This window comes from Mustela putorius, unplaced genomic scaffold, assembly GCF_011764305.1.
Source record: "Mustela putorius furo isolate JIRA1106 unplaced genomic scaffold, ASM1176430v1.1 tig00000196_pilon_pilon_pilon, whole genome shotgun sequence".
NCBI classification, from domain to species: Eukaryota; Metazoa; Chordata; class Mammalia; order Carnivora; family Mustelidae; genus Mustela; species Mustela putorius.
Window position 1 is genome coordinate 9,364,599 of NW_025421310.1, and position 23,631 is coordinate 9,388,229.

Below are 23,631 nucleotides of genomic sequence, written 5' to 3' on the forward strand. Positions count from 1 at the left end.
CAGTGGGGGTGTCCCAGAGCCACAGCTGAGCCTCCGTGTCCCCACAGGGTCCCTGCAAGAGGACTGGGGGTACCAGCTTCGAGTGCAGGACACAGTGACGGTGCAGGAAGGTCTGTGTGTGCACGTGCCCTGCTCCTTCTCCTATCCCTGGAGCTCGTGGTCTACCCATGAGAGGCCCTACGTGTACTGGTTCCGGAGTGGGGACAGCTCCCATAACTCTCAGCTTGTGGCTACAAATGATCCAACAAAAACCGTGAAGACAGAGTTCAGGGACCGGTTCAACGTCGTCAGGAAGCCCCAGGAAAACGACTGTTCCCTGAGGATCAGAGAGGCCAGGAGGAGCGACCAGGGACTCTACAAGTTCCAAATAGGGAAAGACTATGTGAGATACGCTTACAAAGATAAGCAGCTGAACCTGAAGGTGGCAGGTATGGCAGGGGCCCCAGGAGAGCTCTGGGATGTGGAGACCCCCCTCTTAGAACAGCAGCAGGACACTGGAACATTCCCTGCTCCAGGTCTTGGGGCTGGGATGGTGGGAAGAGACATGGGGGCCTGGGGTCAGCTGGTGTCCTGAGGCCCTGGTCCCTGTCAGGGTCACACTCAGGGGACCCAGCGTCCTGGGGCCCAGGCACCTGCGTCTGTCCTCCTCAGCCCTGACACAGGAACCCGACATCCACTTTCTGGAGCCCCTGAAGTCTGGCTATCCCACGAACCTGACCTGTAGTCTGCGGGGATCCTGCGAAGAAGGAAGACCTCTCAGCTTCTTCTGGATGGGGGGTGCTCTTGACTCGCTGGACCCCCAGACCCTCCACTCCTCGGTGCTGACCCTCACCCCAAGGGTGCAGGACCATGGCAGCAACCTCACCTGTCAGGTGCACCTGCCAGGAGTTCAGGGCACCGTGGAAAGAACCATCAGGCTCAATGTCTCCTGTGAGTGCTGGAGGGATGGCTGGGTCCCTCAGAGCAGTGAGGGGAAAGGGGTCAGTCCTGGGATCCTTTTTCCAGAGGAGATTGGGGGAAATTGGAAAGCCCATCCCTTCCACTTATGGGGCTCCTGGAACAAAGAGCCGAAGCCCACCCTGCCCCTCACCACATCTTCCTTCCTCAGACGCTCCACAGTTGATGACCACACGCGTTTTGCAGGGAAACTACACAGGTAGGAAAGATCCTCTCGCCTGGGGTTGTGATGAGAACAGGGTCTGCCTGCTCAGGGCTCAGGGCTTGGAGATGAGACCCTCCCTCACTCCTCAGCCCCTTGAGTCTCTGTCTGCCCCCTGCCCCGCCCCACCTCACCAGGGTCGCCCATCGTGGACCCAGGATAGCTTTCAGCTCCTGCCTCTTTTTTCCCTCTAGTTTGTGTGTATTATGTATGTTTCATTTTAATTGCATTCTAATCAACATGTACCAGTATTAGTTTCAGGTGGACAACATAATGATTTGGTATTTGTTTGCACTGCAGAATGATCACCACAGTAAGTCTATGTAACATCTGTCATCACATATAGTCACAAATTTTTTTCCTTGTGATGAGAACATCTGAGGTCTACTCTTAGGGACTTTCAAAGAAACAGTCTAGCACTATTAACTATAGTCACCGCATGTGTTACATCCTCAGGAGAGGATGTAACTTACTTATTTTATAACTGAGGTTGGTGCCTTTTGACCTCCTTCCTTTTTTCATTAGCTGTAGAGTTTATGGTTGTTTTCTTTTAAAACTGATTTATTTGATCTCTTCACCTTAGAGAGATGGGGGAGAGGGGTAGAAGGGGAAGGGGAGTCTGTTTAAAAAATATTTATGAATTTTTAAAAAGATTTTATTTATTTATTTGACAGACACAGATCACAAGCAGGCAGAGAGGCAGGCAGAGAGAGAGGAGGAAGCAGGCTCCCCGCTGAGCAGAGAGCCCAGTGTGGGGCTTGATCCCAGCATCCTGGGATCATGACCTGAGCTGAAGGCAGAGGCTTAACCCACTGAGCCACCCAGGCACCCCTTGTTTATGAATTTTTGAGAGAGAGAGTACACACGAGTAGGGGGAGGGTCAGAGGGCGAAGCAGGCTCCCCACTGAGCAGAGAGCAGGAGGCAGGACTCTATCCCAGGACCCTGGCTGGGATCATAACCTGAGCCCAAGGCAGAGGCTTAACCAACTGAGCCACCCAGGGGGCCCTAGAATTTATGTATCATTGTAATAAAACAGACACAACATAAAGCTTACTGTCTTCACCATGTTTAAGGCTAGAGCTCAGCCGCGTTGGAGGCTTTCAGTGCTGCTCCTGCAAGACTCTCTCCAACTTGCGAAACCGAAACTCTATGCGCACCAGACACTGACTCCCCAGCCCCAACCCCAGCCCCGGGCAGCCACCCTTCAGCCTCTCATCTTCCACCTCTGTCTCTGTGAGTTTTGCGGCTCCAGGTTCTGCTCCCCATGCTTGAATTTCTGTCTGCACTTCTTTGTGGCCGATCTCGTCATCTTCTGTTGGACCCTTCCACGTTCTCAGTCCCCCTAGCTCCAGCCTGGGCCCCTGTTGCTCTCTGTGTCCACTTTCCTGGGCATCCTCATTCTGTCCCCTGTCTCCCCCTGTGACCCCATCCCTATGCTGACCCTGTCCTGGTGCCTCCCACAACTTTCTAGCTGGTCATGGGTCAGATGTGCAGCTGCCTCTTGCTGATGCCTCTCTGTGTTTGCTACTTAACCCCAGCGGCGGGTCTGGACCCCACTCTGGGTGACTCCCCTTCTCACCAGCTGCACCCATGAGTCCGCGAGTCTTGAGAACTTCATTTCCTAAATCATTTCCCTCCTCTTGCCTTTGGCCCAGGCCAGCTCCAGTTTTCTCCTGGACCCTGGACCATTGCTTCAGCCTCCTCCTCAGCCTCCCTGCCTCCTGTACATCTCTCTGTGGCAGGCCGCACTTGGCCCAGCAGGATCTTTGTAGACCCAGCGCTGATTCTCCATTTCCCCTGCTCATAGCCCCTACCGCTTCCCAGTAACCTCTGGGCAAAGCCCAGTGCCCTCAGCCGGGCTCCAGAATTTCTGACCCTGCCCTCTGTCCCGCCGTGATCATGTCTCTGATGCTCCCGGTCGTCCCCACCAAGCTCCAGGGACAAGTGCACTTCCCCCATCTGCCAGGCGGTTTCAGTTCCTGGCACAACTCCTCCAGAGCTGCCAGGCTTTGGCTCTGTGGGAAGAGGGAGGGAGACATGCCTCTCTCGGCTCCACCAGCTGGTGGTGACTCTCTTACCCAGTCCCGAAGATGCTGAGCAATGGCATGTCGCTGCCTGTCTTGGAGGGTCAGTTCCTGAGCCTGGTCTGCATCGCTGACAGCAACCCCCCTGCCATGCTGAGCTGGTCCCGGGAGGGCAAAGCCCTGAGCCCCTCCCAGCCCTCGGCGCCTGGGGTCCTGGAGCTGCTCCACGTAGGGGTGGAAGATGAAGGGGAATTTACCTGCCAGGCTCAGAACCCCCTGGGCTCCCAGTGCATCTCCATCAGCCTCTCTGTGCGCAGTGAGTTGTAATACAGGTTTGGGGAGGGGGGGCAGCCTGGTCAGGTGTTTGGGTTGTGGAAGGGACTGGGGTCTGGGGACAGAGCTTCAACCTCTGGACTTCCTTCTGCAGGAAGCCCCTCTTCCTGCAACTGTGTGTGAGTGAGAAGCAGGAGGGCTCCTGGCCCCTGGTCCTCACCCTGATCAGAGGGTTTCTCATGGGGGCTGGCTTCCTCCTCGCCTATGGCCTCACCTGGATCTACTACACCAGGTGAGTGTGAGCGGGCCCAACCCTCTCCCGGGAAATCTGCTGACTGGCCCCGAGTTCCAGGTGGGGCTCAGCCATCCCATCCTGCCTGGAGTTAGAACTACATGGCAGCTCTCTGATCTGAGACCCGTGTTGGTTCTGCAGGTGTGGGGACCCCCAGGGATCGGGGCCGAGAGGCCTGAGTGAGCCTCTCTCCTTCTCAAGATGGGACTGAGGTGTGGACCTGGAGCCCAGGGGGACAGATATGAGATGTCACGGTCAGCTTCTTCCTGGAACCTCTCAACTCAAACCTTCTCCACTGCACCCCTGGACTTTAATTTAGGGAGGTGAAGGAGCAATGACACAGAGAGGCCAACATCATCAGAAGTTGCTACTTACGTTTCCCAAGGAAATGGGGCATGCCACACCATGCAGGGCCATGTGGGAAGAAGCACCACGTTTTGGCTGGGAGGCAGAATCAGGTACAGGGGAGGCCTCGCAAAAGCCTTTCCTGGGGTTTGTGTGAGAAAAACAAGGCTAGCAGTATAGTTCAGGATCAGTTAGTCTGAGTAATTCTGGGGGCCCTTGACCTAAAGGGGTGGCTCTAGTTGTCTGCTACCTGTCCTTGGTGATTTAGGGCAGGGTGCATGAGTTAGAGAAAAGTGGTGTTTGGGGCATCTGGGTGGCTCGGTTGGTTGAGCATCTGCCTTCAGCTCAGGTCATGATCCCATGATCCTAGAGCCCCCGGATTCAGTCCCCCTCAGGGCAGGGAGCCTGCTTCTCCCTCTCCTCTGCCCCTCCCCCTGCTTGTGCTCTCTCTGTCTCTCTGTCTCTCTCTCAAATAAATAAATAAAATCTTTTTTTTAAAGGGTGTTTGTGGGACACGAGCTGGGGATTGGTTAGTTTGATCTGAAAGGTGAGCTCCCTGCAGAACTCTTCACCATCTCTAAAAACTGGCTGGCCCTAGGAGGCACCATCTCTCCCCAGATGGCAAGCTTTTTAAGAAAAAAAGGAAGTAAAAACACACCGTAGCTGATGCCCCCTTGTTTCTGCCAATGGCCAGTCGTCTCCATCTGCTCAGCCTGCCTCTCCCTGCTGGCTCTGCCCACCCCACCCCTCCCACCCTCCTCCATTCCATCCCCAGCCCTGCCCCTGTAAGGGAGCTCCCTGGGCTTACTTCCCATGACCTGCTTAACCCCTGAGTTGCTGGTCTCCCAAACTTCCCTCTCAGTGTAGATGACAGTGCATAACAGAGTCAAGAATGCAGCTTTTCTTTCCCAGATGAGAGACACCTACCTCATAATAATTGCTACAGAACAACACATTTACTTATAAATAAAAGTTTTATTAAAGATGCAACATAAAAATTGATTTTACTGTTTAATGTCTCTGTGGAAGTTTTGAGAGCAAAGCTATATCTCAACCTTCTATCCTTTTTTTGTTGAACATGGTCTAAAGAAGACATTTTATGTATTCATTGTGTTTGGAGGTCTAACTTAAATTGATTAAATAATCAAATCTAAGGAGTGCAACTAGATGAATGCTTACCTGTGTGCACACCCTTGCTTCCAACACCACCAAGTTCAACATACAGATTCCATCCCCCTGCCCCTGGGGGTCAGGTCCCAGCTCTGAGATGGGAAGGATAGGCAGCTGGCAGGCAGCTCTGGTGGAGATGGGCCAAGAATTGAGACCCCCTGGCAGATGAAGGGGAGCACACCTGTTTCTGTAACTTGGCGGGGATGACCGGGGGCACCAGAGACATGATCACAGCGGGACAGAAGGCAGGGTCAGAAAATTTGGAGCCTTGAGCGCTGTGCTGAAGGTGTTGGGCTTTGTCCCTGGCTCCTTCAAGTCAGCAGAGTCACACGCATGCCAACTCCCTCTTTTCTGTCGATACAGATCCGTATTGCCAGTTTTGGGGCGCTATGTAAGTGGACTCAAGCATTACATATGCATTAGGGTCTGAATTTTTTTCCCAGTTTTACATTTTTCAGATTTATCTATATTGTTATATGTATCAATAATTCATTTTTGGTTTTGGTATTGTTTTTGCTTTATTTTTAAATTTTATATAAAATCAATTAATTACCATATGGTGTAATATTAGTTTCAGAGGTAGAATTTAGTGATTCATCAGTTATAAATAACACCCAGTACTCATTCCATATCGTGCCCTCCTAATGTCCATCACCCAGTTACCCATTTCCTCCAGCTACCAGTTACCCGCTCCGGCAAACTTCAGTTTTTGTTTTCTATGATTATATGGTTTGTATATTATGATTATATGGTATATATTATATTATATATTATGATTATATGTTTTCTATGATTATATGGTTTGATATTATGGTTTGTCTCCCTCTAATTTCATCTTGTTTTATTTTTTCTTCTCTTCCCCTATGATCCTCTGTTTTATTTCTTAAATGCCACATATCAGTAAGATCATATGATAATTGTCTTTCTCTGATTGATGTATTTCAGTTAGCATAGTACCCTCTAGTTCTATCCATGTTGTTGCAAATGGCAAGATTTCATTTCTTTTGATGGCTGCCTAGTATTCCATTGTGTATATATACCACATCTTCTGTATCCATTCATCGGTTGACGGACATCTGGGTTCTTTCCATAGTTTGGCCATTGTGGACATTGCTGATATAAACATTGGGGTGTCGGTGCCCCTTTAGATCACTATGTTTTTATCCTTTGGGTAAATACCCAGTAGTGCGATTGCTGGGTCGTAGGGTAGCTCTATTTTCAACTTTTTGAGGAACCTCCATACTGTTTTCCAGAGTGGTTACACCAGCTTGCATTCCCACCAACAGTGTAGGAGGGTTTCCCCTTCTCTGCATCCTTGCCAACATCTGTCATTTCCTGACTTGTTAATTTTAGTCATTCTGACTGGTGTGAGGTGGTGTCTCATTGTGGTTTTGATTTGTGTTTCCTGGATGGCGAGTCATGTTGAGCCCTTTTTCTTGTGTCTGTTGGCCATTTGGATGTCCTGTTTTGCTTTTAATTAGTATGCCATGTGTGAATATCCTCCCAGTTGTTTATTCTAAATTACAATGACTGCATTTGTTTCTGGTTTTTGACTTTTGAGAGAGATAACAACCTTTTCAGAGAGAGAGCAACATTCCTTGTTCACCAGGACCACAGAACCACAAGTGAACAACAACAATAAGAGGAAATCATTCCAAACAATTCCCATTTGTCTTTCAAAAGCATACTTTGTCTAAATTGCCCTTTCTGGGGCGCCTGAGTGGCTCAGTGCGTTAAAGCCTCTGCCATCGGCTCAGGTCATGATCTCGGGGTCCTGGGATAGAGCCCCGCATAAGGCTCTCTGCTCTGCAGGGAGCCTGCTTCTCCCCCCCCCCCCTCTCTGCCTGCCTCTCTGCCTACTTGTGATCTCTCTCTGTCAAATAAATACGTAAAATATTAAAAAAAAATAAATATATCTCCCTTTCTATACAGACTGGGGGAGAGGGACTCCAGAGAGTATAGTCATGTTAATGAAATTCACTGCTTTAAACTGTGAACAAGACAGTTCTGGGTAAGCTGTTACGGACACCAGTAGACAATAAAGAAAACTTCAAACCCAGAATAGCATGTACCCCAACAACTGGATGGCTCCAATCCATACTTTCAATTTGGATTGCAGTGCAATTGTTTGCTTTCCAGTTAAACACATTGCCAAAGTCTTTCAAAGCAGATTTCTGCTGAGAAATTCAAATGAAAATGCTAAGTCATAAAAAGTGTTGGCTTATATATAGTTTCTAACAGGCTCCAATATTCTGGGTGCCAGAAGGTAAATCTCTCTCAGTTCCTAGTGAAAATATGAGTCTTGTATACACTAAAAAGGTGATGTTACCAGATTCTAGTGTCACCTGTCAAAACACAAATATCTTTAAAAAATGTATCTAGCAGGGCGCCTGGGTGGCTGAGTGTGTTAAAGCCTCTGCCTTCGGCTCAGGTCAGGATCCCAGAGTACTGGGATGGAGCCCTGCACTGGGTTCTTTCTTCAGCGGGGAGCCTACTTCCCTTTTTCTCTCTCTGCCTGCTTCTCTGCCTACTTGTGATCTCTGTCTGTCAAATAAATAAAATCTATATAAAAAAAAAAAATACCTAGAATGCAAGTGTCAGTAAACACTCAGGATGAAGGGCCATCAGAATTAAAAAATGAGAAAAAATCCACATAAATTAACTCTCACTAATCTGAGAAATCAATATAATGTATATGTAAATTTTGAAAAACACTGTCTAGCTAGTCATTAGTTTCTAGCTAACTGATGACAGGTCGTTCCAGCATATATGTTCTCTTCCTGTGATATTTGTTTGTTCTGGCAAGACTCCAAGAAGCCTTGGCCCCTGAAAACAGCTCAGCAAAAGGCAGCCCTGAGGCAATTGCTTCAGATTTGCCAGATAATAAGTCCCAAGATTGCAATCATCACTAACAGGACCAGGGCCAGAATATAGATATTCTTGTGAGAATTTTTTCTGATAGTAAACAGCGTGCTGTAACTGACCAGCGGTTCTGTCTGCGTGCACCTTTGAGCTTTCCACACTGGCTTCTCTGCTGTCACTGGGTCGCCTTGGTCATGGATGGTCATGGCCAAATATTTTTCTTTTTTTAACATTTTATTTATTTTGGAGGGGAGCGTGAGTGGGGGGTAGGGTCAGAGGGAGAAGCAGGCTCCCTGCTGAGCAAGAAGCCTGATGCAGAACTCTATCCCAGGACCCTGGGATCATGACCCAAGCCGAAGGCAGAATAAGCTCCTTTTCCTTTTCAGCCATTCTTCCCTGCATTGCTTGGAAATCCTTCCTGCTCCAGAGAAGTCACTAAGGAGGCATCTTTCTGAAGTCCCCAGTTCAGTAATTCATTTGTTTCCTTGGCAAGCTGATTGCTGGAATATTGCAACTGTTGCAGATTTTCCTCTGGTTGCTCCAGTGAGTCTTACTTCCTCGTTGGCTCATCAGATTCTTTTTTTTTTTTTAATTCCTTTTTAAAAGACTATTTACTTATTTCTATTTATTTATTTGAGAGGGACAGAGAGAGCGAGAGCATGAGAATGGAGAAGGTCACAGAAGGAAAAGCAGACTCCCCACGGGGCTGGGAGCCCAATGTGGGACTCGATCCTAGGACTCCAGGGTCATGATCTGAACCAAAGGCAGTTGCTTAACCAACTGAACCACCCAGGCAACCCACTCATCAGATTCTTTATCTGAGTGGTGGTTCTGCAGATCTGCTGGGTGCGGCTGCTCTGGGTCTGGATGACTGTTGAAATCCTGGAGCTGGAGCTCAGCGGGCTCCATGTGTGATCCGTGTCCAAAGGACTGTAGAACATGATGAAGAACTAAGACCCCAGGGCCCTGCTGGGCATTCCCCGAAGCAGCTCCGGGACTGGACCCACAGGCTGATGGCAAACTGGGAAGAGAAAGGGCTGGGGGAAGGGGCTGAGGCTGGCTGCACCCTCTCTGTTTCTCTTTTCTAGCTGCTCTGGCCCTTTGCTGACCTCACTTTCGATTTAAATGTCATTTGGAAGGTGTTCATGTCCAGATTCACATCTGGACAAGCATCCCAGCCTTCGGGGGTGGGAGGTGGGGGTCTTGGTGTTCTCAACTGCTGTGTCAGATGCAGAGGTGAGACATGGTAATTCCTCCCCAGTGCCCGTTGCTGCCCAAGTTCCCTTTCTGCAGTGACCACAGCTCTGACACGCAGCTTCCTGTTGGGGTTTCCTTGGCCTCACCCCCTGATTTGGGCCATTTCCTTCCCCAACAGAGGGACCTGAATGCCGGCTGATGCAGACATGGTGTCCCTACTGCTGCTGCCCCTGCTGTGGGGGGGTAAGTAGGCCAAGGGGGAGGTCTGGAGGGCACAGTGGGGGTGTCCCAGAGCCACAGCTGAGCCTCCGTGTCCCCACAGGGTCCCTGCAAGAGGACTGGGGGTACCAGCTTCGAGTGCAGGACACAGTGACGGTGCAGGAAGGTCTGTGTGTGCACGTGCCCTGCTCCTTCTCCTATCCCTGGAGCTCGTGGTCTACCCATGAGAGGCCCTACGTGTACTGGTTCCGGAGTGGGGACAGCTCCCATAACTCTCAGCTTGTGGCTACAAATGATCCAACAAAAACCGTGAAGACAGAGTTCAGGGACCGGTTCAACGTCGTCAGGAAGCCCCAGGAAAACGACTGTTCCCTGAGGATCAGAGAGGCCAGGAGGAGCGACCAGGGACTCTACAAGTTCCAAATAGGGAAAGACTATGTGAGATACGCTTACAAAGATAAGCAGCTGAACCTGAAGGTGGCAGGTATGGCAGGGGCCCCAGGAGAGCTCTGGGATGTGGAGACCCCCCCTCTTAGAACAGCAGCAGGACACTGGAACATTCCCTGCTCCAGGTCTTGGGGCTGGGATGGTGGGAAGAGACATGGGGGCCTGGGGTCAGCTGGTGTCCTGAGGCCCTGGTCCCTGTCAGGGTCACACTCAGGGGACCCAGCGTCCTGGGGCCCAGGCACCTGCGTCTGTCCTCCTCAGCCCTGACACAGGAACCCGACATCCACTTTCTGGAGCCCCTGAAGTCTGGCTATCCCACGAACCTGACCTGTAGTCTGCGGGGATCCTGCGAAGAAGGAAGACCTCTCAGCTTCTTCTGGATGGGGGGTGCTCTTGACTCGCTGGACCCCCAGACCCTCCACTCCTCGGTGCTGACCCTCACCCCAAGGGTGCAGGACCATGGCAGCAACCTCACCTGTCAGGTGCACCTGCCAGGAGTTCAGGGCACCGTGGAAAGAACCATCAGGCTCAATGTCTCCTGTGAGTGCTGGAGGGATGGCTGGGCCCCCCACATAGTGGGGACTCTGTGTGTGTGTGTGTGTGTGTGTGTGTGTGTATATGCAGATGCACCTTGAGAGTGTAGGTGCGGAGTGGACAAGGGCAGCATTCCCCACTTTCCCTGTGGTCCTCTACCCCTCCTTGGGTGCTAGGTCATCTTCAATCCTAATCATCAGGTCTGAGGCGGGCCTTATCTTTCCATCCCAGATGCTCCCCAAAACCTCACCATCAGCCACCTCTCCAGCGATGGCACAGGTAGGAAAGAACCTATCTTCTTGGAGACTGAGACCCAGGCCCTGGGGTGGGTGTAGGGGGTCAGCTCCCAGCAAAGGGGAGGGGATCATAGCTTGAATGGGATCAGATAGGGGAAAAGCAAAAATAAAAATCAGCAGCCCCCTACCTCCCACGGGTGCACGCACCCGCATTCCCACGCACCCATGCTCACGCGTGCACACACGCACACACACGCACACTAACTACTCAAAGCCTGTTTCACCTCAGGAGTGGCACACCTCTGGCTTCCCGCCTACCCCGCCACCCCAGCTTCCTCCATCCTATTTCCTGGCACGTTCACTGAGTGAAGCCACCAAGCACCCCAGGCATGTCCCAGTGGGACACTGAGCCTCCGCTGAAGATACGAGGCACAGACACCTGAGGTCAAACTCTTTGGGGCGTAAAGCCAGCCTTTCAGCCCTGATGGAACCAAGTCATTGGGTCAAGGAAGGAGAGGGAAATGCCAACCAGCTCCTGCGAAGGAGGGAGGAAGGAGACTGCCAGCCTCCCACAACTGGAGCGGGTGCTCTCCCTCTCTCTCTGCATCTCTCTCCCAAAGCCCTGAAGATTCTGGAAAAGGGCTTGACCATTCTCACCCAGGAAGGCCAGATTCCACGGCTGCTCTGTGTTGCTGAAGGCAACCCCCCAGCCCAGCTGAGCTGGGTCCTGGGGGGACAGACTCTGAGCTCCTCCCATCCCGCACACCCTGGGATCCTGGAGCTCCCTCAGATACAAATGGAGCATGAAGGAGACCTCACCTGCCAAGCCCAGAACGCACTGGGCTCCCAGCACATCTCCCTGCATCTCTCTGTGGTCTGTGAGTGTGGGGACCCCTGGGGGCAGGCTGCCCGGGGCCTGGGGAGGAGAGACACGGCCGACCCCTCCCCTTTCTCCCGCAGATCCCCCTCGGCTGCTCAGCCTCTCCTGCTCCTGGGAGGGCGAGGGGCCGCACTGTAACTGCTCCTCCCGAGCCCAGCCGGCCCCCACACTGCGCTGGCGGCTGGGGGAGGAGCTGCTGGAGGGGAACCACAGCAACGCCTCCTGCACCGCCACCTCCAGCCTTGCAGGGCCCTGGGCCAACAGCTCCCTGAGCCTCAGTGGGCCGCTGGGCTCTGGCCTCAGACTCAGCTGTGAGGCCCGGAATGACCACGGGAAACAGAGCGCCGCTGTCCTGCTGCTTCCAGGTCTGGGAGCTGTCAGGGGCAGAGGTGTAGGAAGGGGGGAGTCTGGATCCTAGAAAAGAAGGTCTGGGGGTGGGGCTGGGGTCTGCACAGGGGGTGACTGGTGGGATAGGGTGCTGCTCCGTCTGCAGCAAGTTCTGCGAGGAGGTAGGAGAGCAAGAGACAGAGGCCCAGAAATGAGTCTCCCCATGCCTCTTCCCTGCAGGGAAACCAGTGCTCCTGGCAGGAGCAGTGCCCGCAGCTCTTGGAGGTGCTGGTGCCATGGCTCTGCTCTCCCTAAGTTTGTGCCTCCTCTTCTTTTGCATGTAAGTCATTGTCGGGAGAGGTACAGGGAGTGCGGAGAGAGGTCACTCAATCCCAGAAACGCAGAGCGGAGTAGAGTAGATCCAGGGGGCATCTTCTGGGTGGTGGGGGGATAAGGGCTGCATGGAGATACCACTCCCACATGTTTACAGGGTTCAATTCAGTGGCTTTTAGCATATTCAGAGCTGTGCATCCATGACCACAATTCTAGGACTTTTTCATCAATCTCCAAATGAAAAAGAAACAAACAAAAGAAACCCTTTTCTCCTTGATTTTCATCCTGGCCCCATCCTCCCCCAGCGCAAGGCAACCGCCAGTCTATTTTCTGTCTCTCTGCCTTTGCCTCTTATTGAGGACATTCTGTGTTAAGTGGAGTCATGCAACATGGGGTCCTTCGTGACTGACCCCTTTCACTTAGCATGTCTTCAAGGGTCCTGCATGTTGTGGAATGTGTCAGTCAGTCCTTTAAAAAAAAAAAAAAGATTTTTATTTATTTATTTGAGAAAGAGTGAGCACCAGTATGGGGAAGAGGCAGAGGCAGAGGCAGAGGCAGAGGGAGAAACAGATTCCTCACTGAGCAGGGAGCCTGAGTGGGGCTTGATTCCAGGACCCTGAGATCATGACCTGAGCTGAAAGCAGACGCTTAAACAGCTGAGCCACCCAGGTGCCCAATACCTCATCCTTTTTTTATCTCCATATGCCGTTCCATTGCATGGATGGAGCCCATTTTGTCACTCGTGTATTGATAGACATTTGGGTTGTTTCTACATTTGAGCTGTCACAAAGAACGCTGCTATGACCACTTGGACCCCAGGGTTTATGTGTTAGGAGCATCTTTTTTTTTTTTTTTTTAAGATTTTATTTATTTGACAGAGAGAGAGAAATCACAAATGGGCAGAGAGGCAGGCAGAGAGAGAGAGGGGAGGAAGCAGGCTCCCTGCAGAGCAGAGAGCCCGACGCAGGGCTCAATCCAAGGACCCTGGGATCATGACCTGAGCTGAAGGCAGAGGCTTTAACCCACTGAGCCACCCAGGCGCCCCCATGTTAAAGGCATCTTTAGTGATGAAGTTGGTCCAGCCAAACCTCTGTGCAGGTCAGGAAGGTCTGAGGTTGGTTCTGGGGTCTGGATGCCCTCTCACCAGGGAGCGGGCAGCCGGCCCATGTGAGTCTGAGCCGTGGCTGCAGCATGCTGCTTTCTCCCCTTAGAGTGAAGGCCCGCAGGAAGCAAGCATCTGGGAGCCGAGAGGGCCTGGATGACGAAGATCCTGTCATGGGTACAGTGGCCTGGGTGAGTGATGCTGGTGTCCTCTCATGCAGTTGGGGGGTTTGTTGGGCTTGTCCCTTCCGAGTCCAGATGGGGCTCCCAGCGTTTCCCCACCCCCTGCTCTGCCCTGGTCTCCTGGAAGAACGCCTGGGAGTTGACCTCCCTTCTGTTCTTCACCTTCATCTCCCAGAGCCAGTGGCCCTCTGGTCACCTCTTGTTCCATCCCTGCTGATCGGCCTTTTCTAGACACAGCCTGATGGAACCTCTCCCAAACTCTATTGCTTTCCAGCCATTTGGGAGTTTCAATGATGTTGTTTAGAGAATTGAGTCATGTTCCTTGGTCTGATATTTAAAATCCCTCTAGCAGTCTCCTGATGGCCACTCCAGCCTTGGTCCTGCTGTGGTCCAGCTACACTGGCTTTCTCACGGTCTCCATACACACCTGCTCCCCTACGACTTGGAGCCTTTGCGTGTACAGTTCCTCCAAACTCCTGTCCCCGTTTCCACTAGACCACCTCTTGCGATCGCCATTCCAGCTCCAGTACCAACACCGTCTGCTCAGGGAAGCTTTTGCCATCCCCCTCCCTGCCAGTGTCTGTGTCTCTTTCTCAAAGAGAGAGCTCCGTGTCTATCCCTGTCTTGAGGGGCACCATACACAACATCACTGCCTTTGCTTGTCTCTGCCCTGTTGTATTTGTGACGTCTTTGCGGGCAGGGGACTGCAGTTGTCTCTCACTCCATGTGCAACATGTCCCCTCTCACCTCTTACAAAATTGCACCCATGTCACTCTAAATGGAGTTATCCAAAATGCTTGATTCGTGACCAACCCCTTATTGCAGGAACAAGCATTGTTCATTTGTGCTTACTCCTTTTGTTCATGATATGATAAGCAGCTGTGACCCTAGTATCCAACCGAAGACCTCAAACACTGACCCTAACTTCCATACACTCAGGTTGCTCTGTGACCCCATCCCCAGGAACCACTGCTGAGTCTTTTCTTGCTAGCGTTATCCCATGGACATATGCCTAAAAGAGTCGCTGTTTAGTTTCATTGCTTCTGCACCAACAAAGGTTGTCACGTTCTGTGCATTCTTCTAGGACTTGCTTTTGTAGACCCAGCGCCGTGAGTTACGTCATGGAGAATCATCTGTGTTGCGGGACATTGCCGCTATCTGTTTCATTTTATGATTATGTCTTTTGCTTAAGATCCTGCTGCTGGACATTTGAATTGTTCCAGATTTCTGGTTCATATCTCATTGCATTCACATGGAAGAGTTTTTCTTCATTGTTACATAAGAATTTAGTTACTAGGTGGGAGGGTATGTGAATGTTCTGGTTGACCAGGTTTTCCAGAGCAAACGCATCCATTTATACATCCATCTATGCCTATCAGATGCTGTTAGTCTATAATCTCTGTAGCACTTGGTTTTCTGATTTTTTTTTTTTTCCATCTCACTATCTTACTCTGGTATTGATTTGCATTTCTTTGGTTGTCAATGAGGATGAAAATGTCTCTGCCTTCACTGGTATATGAACACCTCCTCTCTAAAATGCCTGGTCCCATCAGCAGCCCATTTTCCTATTGGGTGTTCGACTTTGTTATTGAATTTATTGGAGAGTTTTATACATTTTCATACTACTTTTCCTCTATTATATGCATTGTAAATATCTTCTCCAGTGAGTAACTTGTCTTCACTTTTTAAAGGTGACCTTGATGAAGGTTAGTTCTTAATTGTAATATAACCATATTCAACAATCTCTTCCTTTCTGTTGAGTGACTTTGAGTCTCATTTAAGAAAATCTTTCTTACCCTAGGATTAGAAGGATATTCAAGTATAGTTTCTTAAAAAAAAAAAAAAGATTTTATTGGGGCACCTGGGTGGCTCTGTTGTTAAATGTCTGCTTGATCTCAGGTCATGATCCTGGAGTCCTGGGATGGAGCCCCATGTTGGGCTCTGTGTTCAGTGGGAAGTCTGCTTCTCCCTCTTCCACTATCCTTGCTTGTGCTCGCTCTCCCTGAAAAATAAATAAATAAAATCATTTTTCTTTAAGATTTTATTCATTTATTTGACAGAGAGAGAGACAGCGAGGGAGGGAACACAGACAAGGGGAGTGGGAGAGGGAAAAGCTGGCTTCCTGCCAAGCAGCGAGCCTGATACAGGGCTCTATCCCAGGACCCTGAGATCATGACCTGAGCTGAAGGCAGACACTTAAATGACTGAGCCATCCAGGTGTCCCCTTTATTTCATTTTTTTTTTTTAAAGTAGACTCATGCCTAATATGGAGCTCTAACTCACAACCCCGAGACCAAGAGTCACATGCTCTACTGACTGAGCCACCCAGTCGCCCCATTGCCAATCTATTTAAACATTAGAACTAGTTTATCACATTCCAAAAAGTCCTCCTATTGGTGTTTTTATTGGAATTACATCTGTAGATCAACTTGGGAAGAATTTACTTATTTATAAATTCCGGTCTTCTTGCCCATAAAAACAGATATTAGTTTCAGTTTTTTCCAAAAAAGATGTAGAATTCCTTCAGACAGGTCTTGCAAACTTTTATTTTACTTTCTTAATAACCAGCTTTGTTAGTACTACAAATGCTATCTTTTAAAAAGTGCATCTTCTGATCTTTCATCAATGATAAAACAGAATGAAAACATTTGTTAAAAATTTGGGGTGCCTGGGTGGCTCAGTGGGTTAAGTCTCTTCCTTTAGCTCAGGTCATGATCTCAGGGTCCTGGGATCGAGACCCACATCGGGCTCTCTGCTAAGCAGGGAGCCTGCTTCCCCCCCGCCGCCCCCCGCCTGCCTCTCTGCTTATTTGTGATCTTTGTCTGTCAAATAAATAAATAAAATCTTAAAAAATTATGAAGCGTTAGAACACCTGGTTGTCTTAGTGGGAGGATCATGCAACTTCTGATCTCTAGGTCATGGGTTTGAGCCCCATGTTGGGTGTAGAGATTACTAAAATAATAATAATAGTAATAGTAATAATAATAAACTTCAAAAAATTTATATAAAGCATTTTAAAATTTTAAAAAATTACAAATAGTGTGTCATTTAGATTCTTATTGGGTTGGTAGCTGGAGCATTTTTAGATCTACTCATAACCCCGCTGTACCACAGTTTTACAGAGGGATACCATCTGCATCCTCTGCAGACATATATTTCCTCTAAGAGATTTCATATTTCAGTAAGTGACGCAGTCTCCTGAATCAGTGGTAGGAAAGTGAGCACACTCAGACTCTATTTTCTGGTCACAGAGGTCTGTGTCATAAGGAGTGTGGGTAGTGGGTGGCGAAAGAGTCCACAGTCGCCAGTTCCTTATTGTGTCCATGCAGCTTCTCCTTCTACTTTCTACCGTGGTGGGGCTGAACACCCCTGCAGAGTTCTTCTGGGGATCCACTGTAAATGTTCGTTTCTTCCCAGTGACACCCAGCTCTTTGGGGTGCTGGTCTGGATGCTGAGAATTGTCTTTGTTCTCTCTGTAGACGCAGCAACACGTGAAAAGCAATTACAAATATATTGATCTTATATTCTTCCAGCTCGCTAAACCCTCGTGTTAGTTTTTTTTAAAAGATTCTATTTTTTTTAAAGATTTTATTTATTTATTTGACAGACAGAGATCACAAGTAGGCAGAGAGGCAGGCAGAGAGGAGAGGGAGAAGCAGGCTCCCTGTTGAGCAGAGAGCCTGATGTGGGGCTCGATCCCAGGACCCTGAGATCATGACCTGAGCCGAAGGCAGAGGCTTTTAGGCACCCCTAAAGATTCTATTTTTAAGTAATCTCTACACCCATTGTGGGGCTCAGACTTACAAACCCTGAAATCAAGAGGTGCATGGTCCACCGACCTACTGAGCCAGCCAGGCACCCCTAAGCTCCCTTGTTAGTTCTAATAATTTGTATATAGACACTGAAGTTTTTTTTTTTTAAGATTTTTATTTATTTATTCGACAGACAGAGATCACAGGTAGGCAGAGAGGCAGGCAGAGAGAGAAGGGGAAGCAGGTTCCTTGCCAAGCAGAGAGCCTGATGCGGGGCTCAATCCCAGGACCCTGGGATCATGACCTGAGCCGAAGGCAAAGGCTTTAACCCACTGAGCCACCCAGGCGCCCCAATATTGAAGTATTTTTAACAGGTTTTTAAAACAATTAACATGTAATATATTACTGGTTTCATAGGTACAGCTCAGTGATTCATGGGTCTTCTATAACACCCAGTGCTCATTACATCTGATGTCCTCCTTAATGCCTGTCACCCCGTTACCCCGTCCCCCCACCCCCACTCCTCCAACAACCCTCAGTTTGTTTCCTACGATTAAGAGTCTCTTATGGTTTGTCTCCCTCTCTGATTTCTTCTTGCTTTTTTCCCTCTCTTCCCCTATGATCCTCTGTTTTGTTTCTTAAATTCCGCATATCAGAGAGATCATATGATAATTGTCTTTTTCTGACTTATCTTGCTTAACATAATACCCTCTAGTTCCATCTACGTCACTGCAAATGGCAAGATTTCATTTCCTTTGATGGCTGCATAGTATTCCATTGGGTATATATACCACATCTTTTTTGTTCATTCATCTGTTGATGGACATATGGGTTCTTTCCATGGTTTGGTTATTATGGACATTACTGCTATAAACATTCAGGTACATGTGCCCCTTTGGATCACTATATTTGTATCTTTAGGGTAAATACCCAGTAGTGCAACTGCTGGGTCATAGGGTAGCTCTATTTTCAACCTTTTTAAAAAAAAACATTTTATTTATTTATTTGACAGAGAGATCATAAGGAGGCAGAGAGGCAGGCAGAGAGAGAAAGGGAGAAGCAGGCTCCTCGCCTAGCAGAGAGCCTGATGCGGGCCTCGATCCCAGGACCCTGAGACCATGACCTGAGCCGAAGGCAGAGGTTTAACCCTCTGAGCCACCCAAGTGCCCCTATTTTCAACTTTTTGAGGAACCTCTATGCTGTTTTCTAGAATGGCTGCACCAGCTTGCATTCCCACCAACAGTGTGGGAGGGTTCCCTATTCTCCGCATGCTTGCCTACATCTGTCGTTTCCTGACTTGTTAATTTTAGCCATTCTGACTGGTGTGAGATGGTATCTCATTGTGGTTTTTGCTTTGTATTTCCGTGATGCAAGTGATATTGAGCACTTTTTCATGTGTCTGTTGGCCATTTTAACAGGCTTTTCTTTTTCTTTTTTTTTTCCCCCGATTTAAAAATTATCACAGGGCACCTTCTGGCTCAGTAGGAAGAGCCTGTGACTCTTGATCTCAGGGTTGTGAGCCCACATATTTTAGAAATACTCTATCCTCTAGGTTCCATTTTTTTCCATATTCCATTTTCTCCTTTCTTAAAAAATTAATATATCTCTCTTATATCCAACAAAAAAACTTTAGTGTTCTTTTATATATCTCGTGTTCTCCTTTCCCTCCACTTTCCAAGATGTTGGTGCTTTTTTCTAGATCTTCATTTTTCATTCTGGGTTATTATGAAAATACTTAACATTTTTAAATTTGGTCTTTTAAGATACAACCATGCATTTTACTGGGGTACTTTGTCACCTTTGTACCCCATATTTATTGCAGCATTTTCAGGTTTTGTTACTTTTATTTGAATTCTTCCTCCCAACATGCTTTCAATATGGGTTTTCTTGTGTTAAGACTTCTGAGGACTTGTGTGTTTGAAGTTTTTTTCATGCTCCTACATTTGAATTTCATTTGGCAGGATATAATTTCTAGGATCAAACTGATGTTCCTTCAATGCTTTATTTTGTTATTTTATCTTATTTATCCTTTAAGGAAACTTTATGCGCAACATGAGACTCAAACTTGCAGCCCCAAGATTAAAAGTCACAAGCTCTACCCACTGAGCAAGCCATGCACCCTCTTCCTTTAACTCTTTCAACACTGTACTCTCTTGTTTCTTGTACCTACCCAGTGTCACGGTTAAGAAAGGTTATGTCTAGGGACACCTGGGTGGCTCAGGTGATTAAGTTTCTGACTCCTGATTTCAGCTCAGTCATGATCTCAGGATCGTGACATCTAGCCCCATGTCAGGCTCTGTGCTCACTGGGGAATCTGCTTGAGATTCTCTCTCCCTCTCCTTCTGCCCCTCCCCCTGCTTGCATACATGCATTCTGTCTCTCTCTCAAAAAAAAAAAAAAAAAAAAGAAAAGGAAAGGAAATTTTATGTCTTTATGAATCTTTCATGTTTCTAAGCGATCCACTCATTGTCACTGGAAACTTTTACATTTTTCTCTTCGGTTTTGATATATATATATTTTTAAGATTTTGTTTGTTTATTTGACACACACACAGAGAAAGAGCACAGAGTGCCCCACACAAGCTGGGGGAGTGACAGGCAGAGAGAGAGAAAGAAGAAGCAGGCTCCCTTCTGAGCAAAGAGCCCGATGTGGGGGCTTGATCCCAGGACCCTGAGATCATGACCCAAACTGAAGTCAGTCGCTTAACCCACTGAACCACCCAGGTGCTCCCAGTTTTGGTATTCTTAAGATTTACTGTGCTGTATTAGGGTATGTAGTTTTCCTGCTCTTTTAAAATTTTTTTTTAAATTTTTAAATTATTTTTTAAAGATTTTATTTATTTGACAGAGATCACAAGTAGGCAGAGAAGCAGGCAGAGAGAGAGGAGGAAGCAGGCTCCCCACTGAGCAGAGAGCCCGATGTGGGGTTCGATCCCAGGACCCTGGGATCATGACCCGAGCCGAAGGCAGGACTTTAACCCACTGAGCCATCCAGGTGTCCCTCCCTTGCTCTTTTTAAAATCTTCCATTTGTGGGGCCCTTTTCAGCTGCGTTAGTTTATCTTTATTCAATTCTGGGAATTTTATCTTTATTTTGTCCGAGTATTTCTTCCCCTTTTTATTTCCAATAACACAACAGAACTCATTTTGTTCCTGGCTCTGCTGGTGACTAGAGGGCAAGTTACTTTACCTTCCCCCACCTCAGTCTCCCTAATCTGTAAAATGGGGGAAATCAGTATCCTTCACATTGTGGGGATTAAACGTGATTAGTAAACCTTCAATATGGCCTAATCAGTCGTAGCATTACAGAATTTTATTTTATCTATCTTTTTGCCTTACAGAATTTTATTTTATTTTTTTAAGATTTTATTTATTTGAGAGAGAGCATGAGTCGGGGGAAGGACAGAGGAAGAAGCAGGATCTCTGCTGAACAGGGAACCGGATGCAGGACTCAGTCCTGGGACTGGGACCCGGGGATCATGACCTGAGCTGAAGGCATACGCTTAACCGACTGAGCCACCCAGGCGCCCCAGCATTACAGGATTTTAAATGGATGAGTGAAGCGTTGGATTCATAGGAAGTGTCTGTGAATAGGAGGATGAATGAATGAATGAATGAATGACCCATTATCCCATACTTGCCTTATTCCTTCTCTGACTCCCTTGTTTCTCCTTTCTTCAGGGTTCCAGGCAAAAGTCCTGTCCAGACAGCCCCCCAACCCAAGCAACCCCTACCGGGGATGCCCCTCCCTCAGGGGAGCAACAGGAGCTCCATTACGCCTCCTTCAGCTTTCACAGAATGAAGCTGAGGGAGCCTAAGGATGAGGAGAGCGCCGGCACCAGCGAGTACTCAGAGATCAAGACAACAAATGAGGATGCTTAGAGCTTTGCCTGAGGAATTGCAGCTCCTGGGGCAGAGGAGAAGTCAGGCACTAATCAGCAAAGCATGTGAACCACTGTGGCAATATGAACAGGAAGGACTGGCCGAGTGTCCCCAGGTGGAGCTGACTTGGGCTCTCATGTAGGCTGCCAAGGAAGTCACTTCATCTTTCTGTGCCTCAGTTTCCCATTCTGTAAATCAGAGATCGCGCATTCTGCCTCAGAGGTGGTTGTGGACATTAAAGAAATTAACACACAGAAATCAACCAACAAAAGTCCCATCTCAACTGCCTTACCTGTGCTCAGTACCTACTGCTCTCTCTTCTTTGGACAGAAAAATAATTGGCAAGTTACCCTGAGGCTTGGGATGACCAGGCCCAGAGCACAGGGTAGCAACCTGCTGGGGTCATTCTCCTTCCCAGAGCTCTTCAGAGCACCCCCCCCCCAGGGAAAGAAAGACCAGTCGCTCAGCCTGGTGTTTGATTCATAACATATGTGCCTCTTATCATCTCTGTGGAGTCTTCTCCTCATCCCACTTGTACCTGTCAATTCTTCTAGCACATTCCTTCACCTCCTGACCTCCAGTCCCTTCCCTGTCTCACAGATGGGCCCCACAGCAATGTGTCCAGCAGCCAGAGAGCTGACCCTGTGTCTCCTACACAACCGCCTTCAAGGCTCTCTAGCCTTAGACAATACATCACGAGTATTGGCTGCCCCCAGCTTTTAAAGTCCATCACACCCTCCCTGCTAGCTACTGTTGGAAAAGAAACCATGGACCCAAAGTGGAGACACTTGCCCCCACAACTGAGCAAACCAAGAGTAACAGCAGTCTCAATCTCTCCCGGAAATGTGACCTTTCAACAGAGGATCTGAAATTTCCTGATCAGCCCTGATGAGGTCACCAGCAGGATGAGAGCTTCCCCCAAAAGATGGCCTGACCTGAAAAAAAAAATCTTTTCTTTTGGTAATAACTCCCTTGCCCCACCCTCCTGCCTATAAAAACCTACGTGCAGCCCCTCAGAGTGCCTGTCTCTTTACGGGATGGAATGCTGCCCAATTTAGGAGTCATTGAATAAAGCCAATTACATCCTCATTTACTCGGTGGAATTTTTGTTCCTTGGCCCCGCTCATCTGCACTTCTCTCTGCTTTCTTCCTTACAACCACCTCTGTGTTGTTCAGCCCACGGCTGTGCAGTTTGAGATCCCTCCCCTGGAGGCCCTGCCTCTTCGCTTCACCTTGCGTCCAAGGGCTGGTCCTTCGCCTCTGAGTCCTTGCACGCACTGCGGCTCAGAGCCTGGACAGAAGAAAGAGCTCATTCTCGCCTCTCCTGTAAAGCTGAACTAACTTGTTATTATTATTTTTTTTCTCAAGAAAGCACTAAAATGAAAGCAGCTGAAACTTCCCCAGCGGCACTGTCATGCCGGTGCCCAATGAGCTTTTCTGAGCTTTCCTGATCGTAAGTGCCTGACATTAAGCTTTTAATTAAGGTACAAAATGGAAATTTTTCTAGAAGGAGGTAGGGCAAGAAAGTTATAGCATGAGAAAAGGATTGGTCCAGGTGAGGCTGCTTTCTCTTGTGTGGAGAGGTGAAGGTAAGGGGTGTCCTCCTAAGATTACCTCATCTTCCTTTGGGGGATGGAGGGACCCTTGTGGCAGACTCTTTGGTGCTGATCAGAAAATTCCTGACTGACCAGCTAGGACTGCGTCTCTGGGGAATGACAGAGGATGTCAACCACCTCCACTTTGACCTCAGTCAGTACTTTTTTTTTAAAGTAGGCTCCATGCCCAGTGTGAAGCCCAGCCTGGGGCTTGAACTCACCACCCTGAGATCAAGACCTGAGCTGAGGTCAAGAATAGGACCCTTCATGAGACTGAGCCACCCAGGCGCTGCCTCAGTCTGTACTTTCTAATTGATTAAGTTCTTCATTCCAGCTTATCTCTGAACTCAGGCGAGAGACCTTGGAGGAGGGGGGAGCATCGTGATGGGAAGTGAAACTACCCCCTCAACCAATAAGAACTACCTTGAGCCAGCGAGACCCAGTAGGTCTGACCCCAAGACAACCATCCACCAGACCTATCCTGCCTAACAGCATGTCCCCACTGCTCTTCCTCACGTACTTTCTTTTCTTTTTTTATTTTTAATTTTTATTGTATTTTTAAAAGATTTTATTTATCTACCTGACAGAGAGACAGCAAGAGCAGGAATGTAAGCAGGGGGAACTGGAAAGGGGGAAGCAGGGTCCCTGCCGAGCAGGGAGTCTGACATGCTCGATCCCAGGATGCTGGGATCATGATCTGAGCCGAAGGCAGATGCCCAACAACTGACCCACCCAGGCTCCCCTTTCTTTCTTTTTTTTTAATTTTATTTATTTATTTGACAGAGAGAGATCACAAGTAGGCAGAGAGGCAGGCAGAGAGA

The 23,631-nt window shown here is 48.6% G+C and overlaps 2 protein-coding genes across 5 annotated transcripts; both read left to right on the top strand.

Annotated features, from left to right (window-relative positions):
- The first annotated feature begins 434 nt into the window (after positions 1-434).
- Positions 435-4,593, top strand: LOC123391267 (sialic acid-binding Ig-like lectin 14). The gene is given in 7 exon segments (XM_045077441.1): positions 435-930; positions 1,109-1,156; positions 3,243-3,500; positions 3,612-3,628; positions 3,631-3,749; positions 3,891-3,961; positions 4,069-4,593. Coding segments are annotated over 6 exon segments (672 nt in total). The 5' UTR covers positions 435-770; the 3' UTR covers position 3,961; positions 4,069-4,593.
- On the top strand, positions 4,072-22,304 carry LOC106003292 (sialic acid-binding Ig-like lectin 5). 4 transcript variants are annotated; one of them, XM_045077396.1, is made up of 10 exons: positions 4,072-4,207; positions 9,502-9,566; positions 9,646-10,026; positions 10,251-10,529; positions 10,755-10,802; positions 11,227-11,637; positions 11,720-12,004; positions 12,207-12,306; positions 13,511-13,592; positions 21,015-22,304. In XM_045077396.1, exons 2-10 carry the CDS (start codon positions 9,512-9,514, stop codon positions 21,213-21,215), a joined length of 1,842 nt encoding a protein of 613 aa, XP_044933331.1. In that variant the 5' UTR covers positions 4,072-4,207; positions 9,502-9,511; the 3' UTR covers positions 21,216-22,304. The 4 variants fall into 4 exon arrangements, with proteins under 4 accessions (XP_044933331.1, XP_044933329.1, XP_044933332.1 ...); XM_045077394.1 differs by lacking the exon at positions 21,015-22,304 and adding an exon at positions 13,936-15,471; XM_045077397.1 differs by lacking the exon at positions 21,015-22,304 and adding an exon at positions 13,936-15,470 and having other exon boundaries at positions 11,380-11,637.
- Positions 22,305-23,631: the final 1,327 nt, after the last annotated feature.

Bases quoted from the DNA above. Each gene is read 5' to 3' on its own strand.
- LOC106003292 (XM_045077394.1), top strand. From the start codon at position 9,512: ATGCCGGCTGATGCAGACATGGTGTCCCTACTGCTGCTGCCCCTGCTG. The intron at 9,567-9,645 runs GTAAGTAGGCCA...GTGTCCCCACAG, and splicing joins GCTGCCCCTGCTGTGGGGGG to GGTCCCTGCAAGAGGACTGG. The intron at 10,803-11,226 runs GTAGGAAAGAAC...TGGGGCGTAAAG, and splicing joins CCTCTCCAGCGATGGCACAG to CCAGCCTTTCAGCCCTGATG.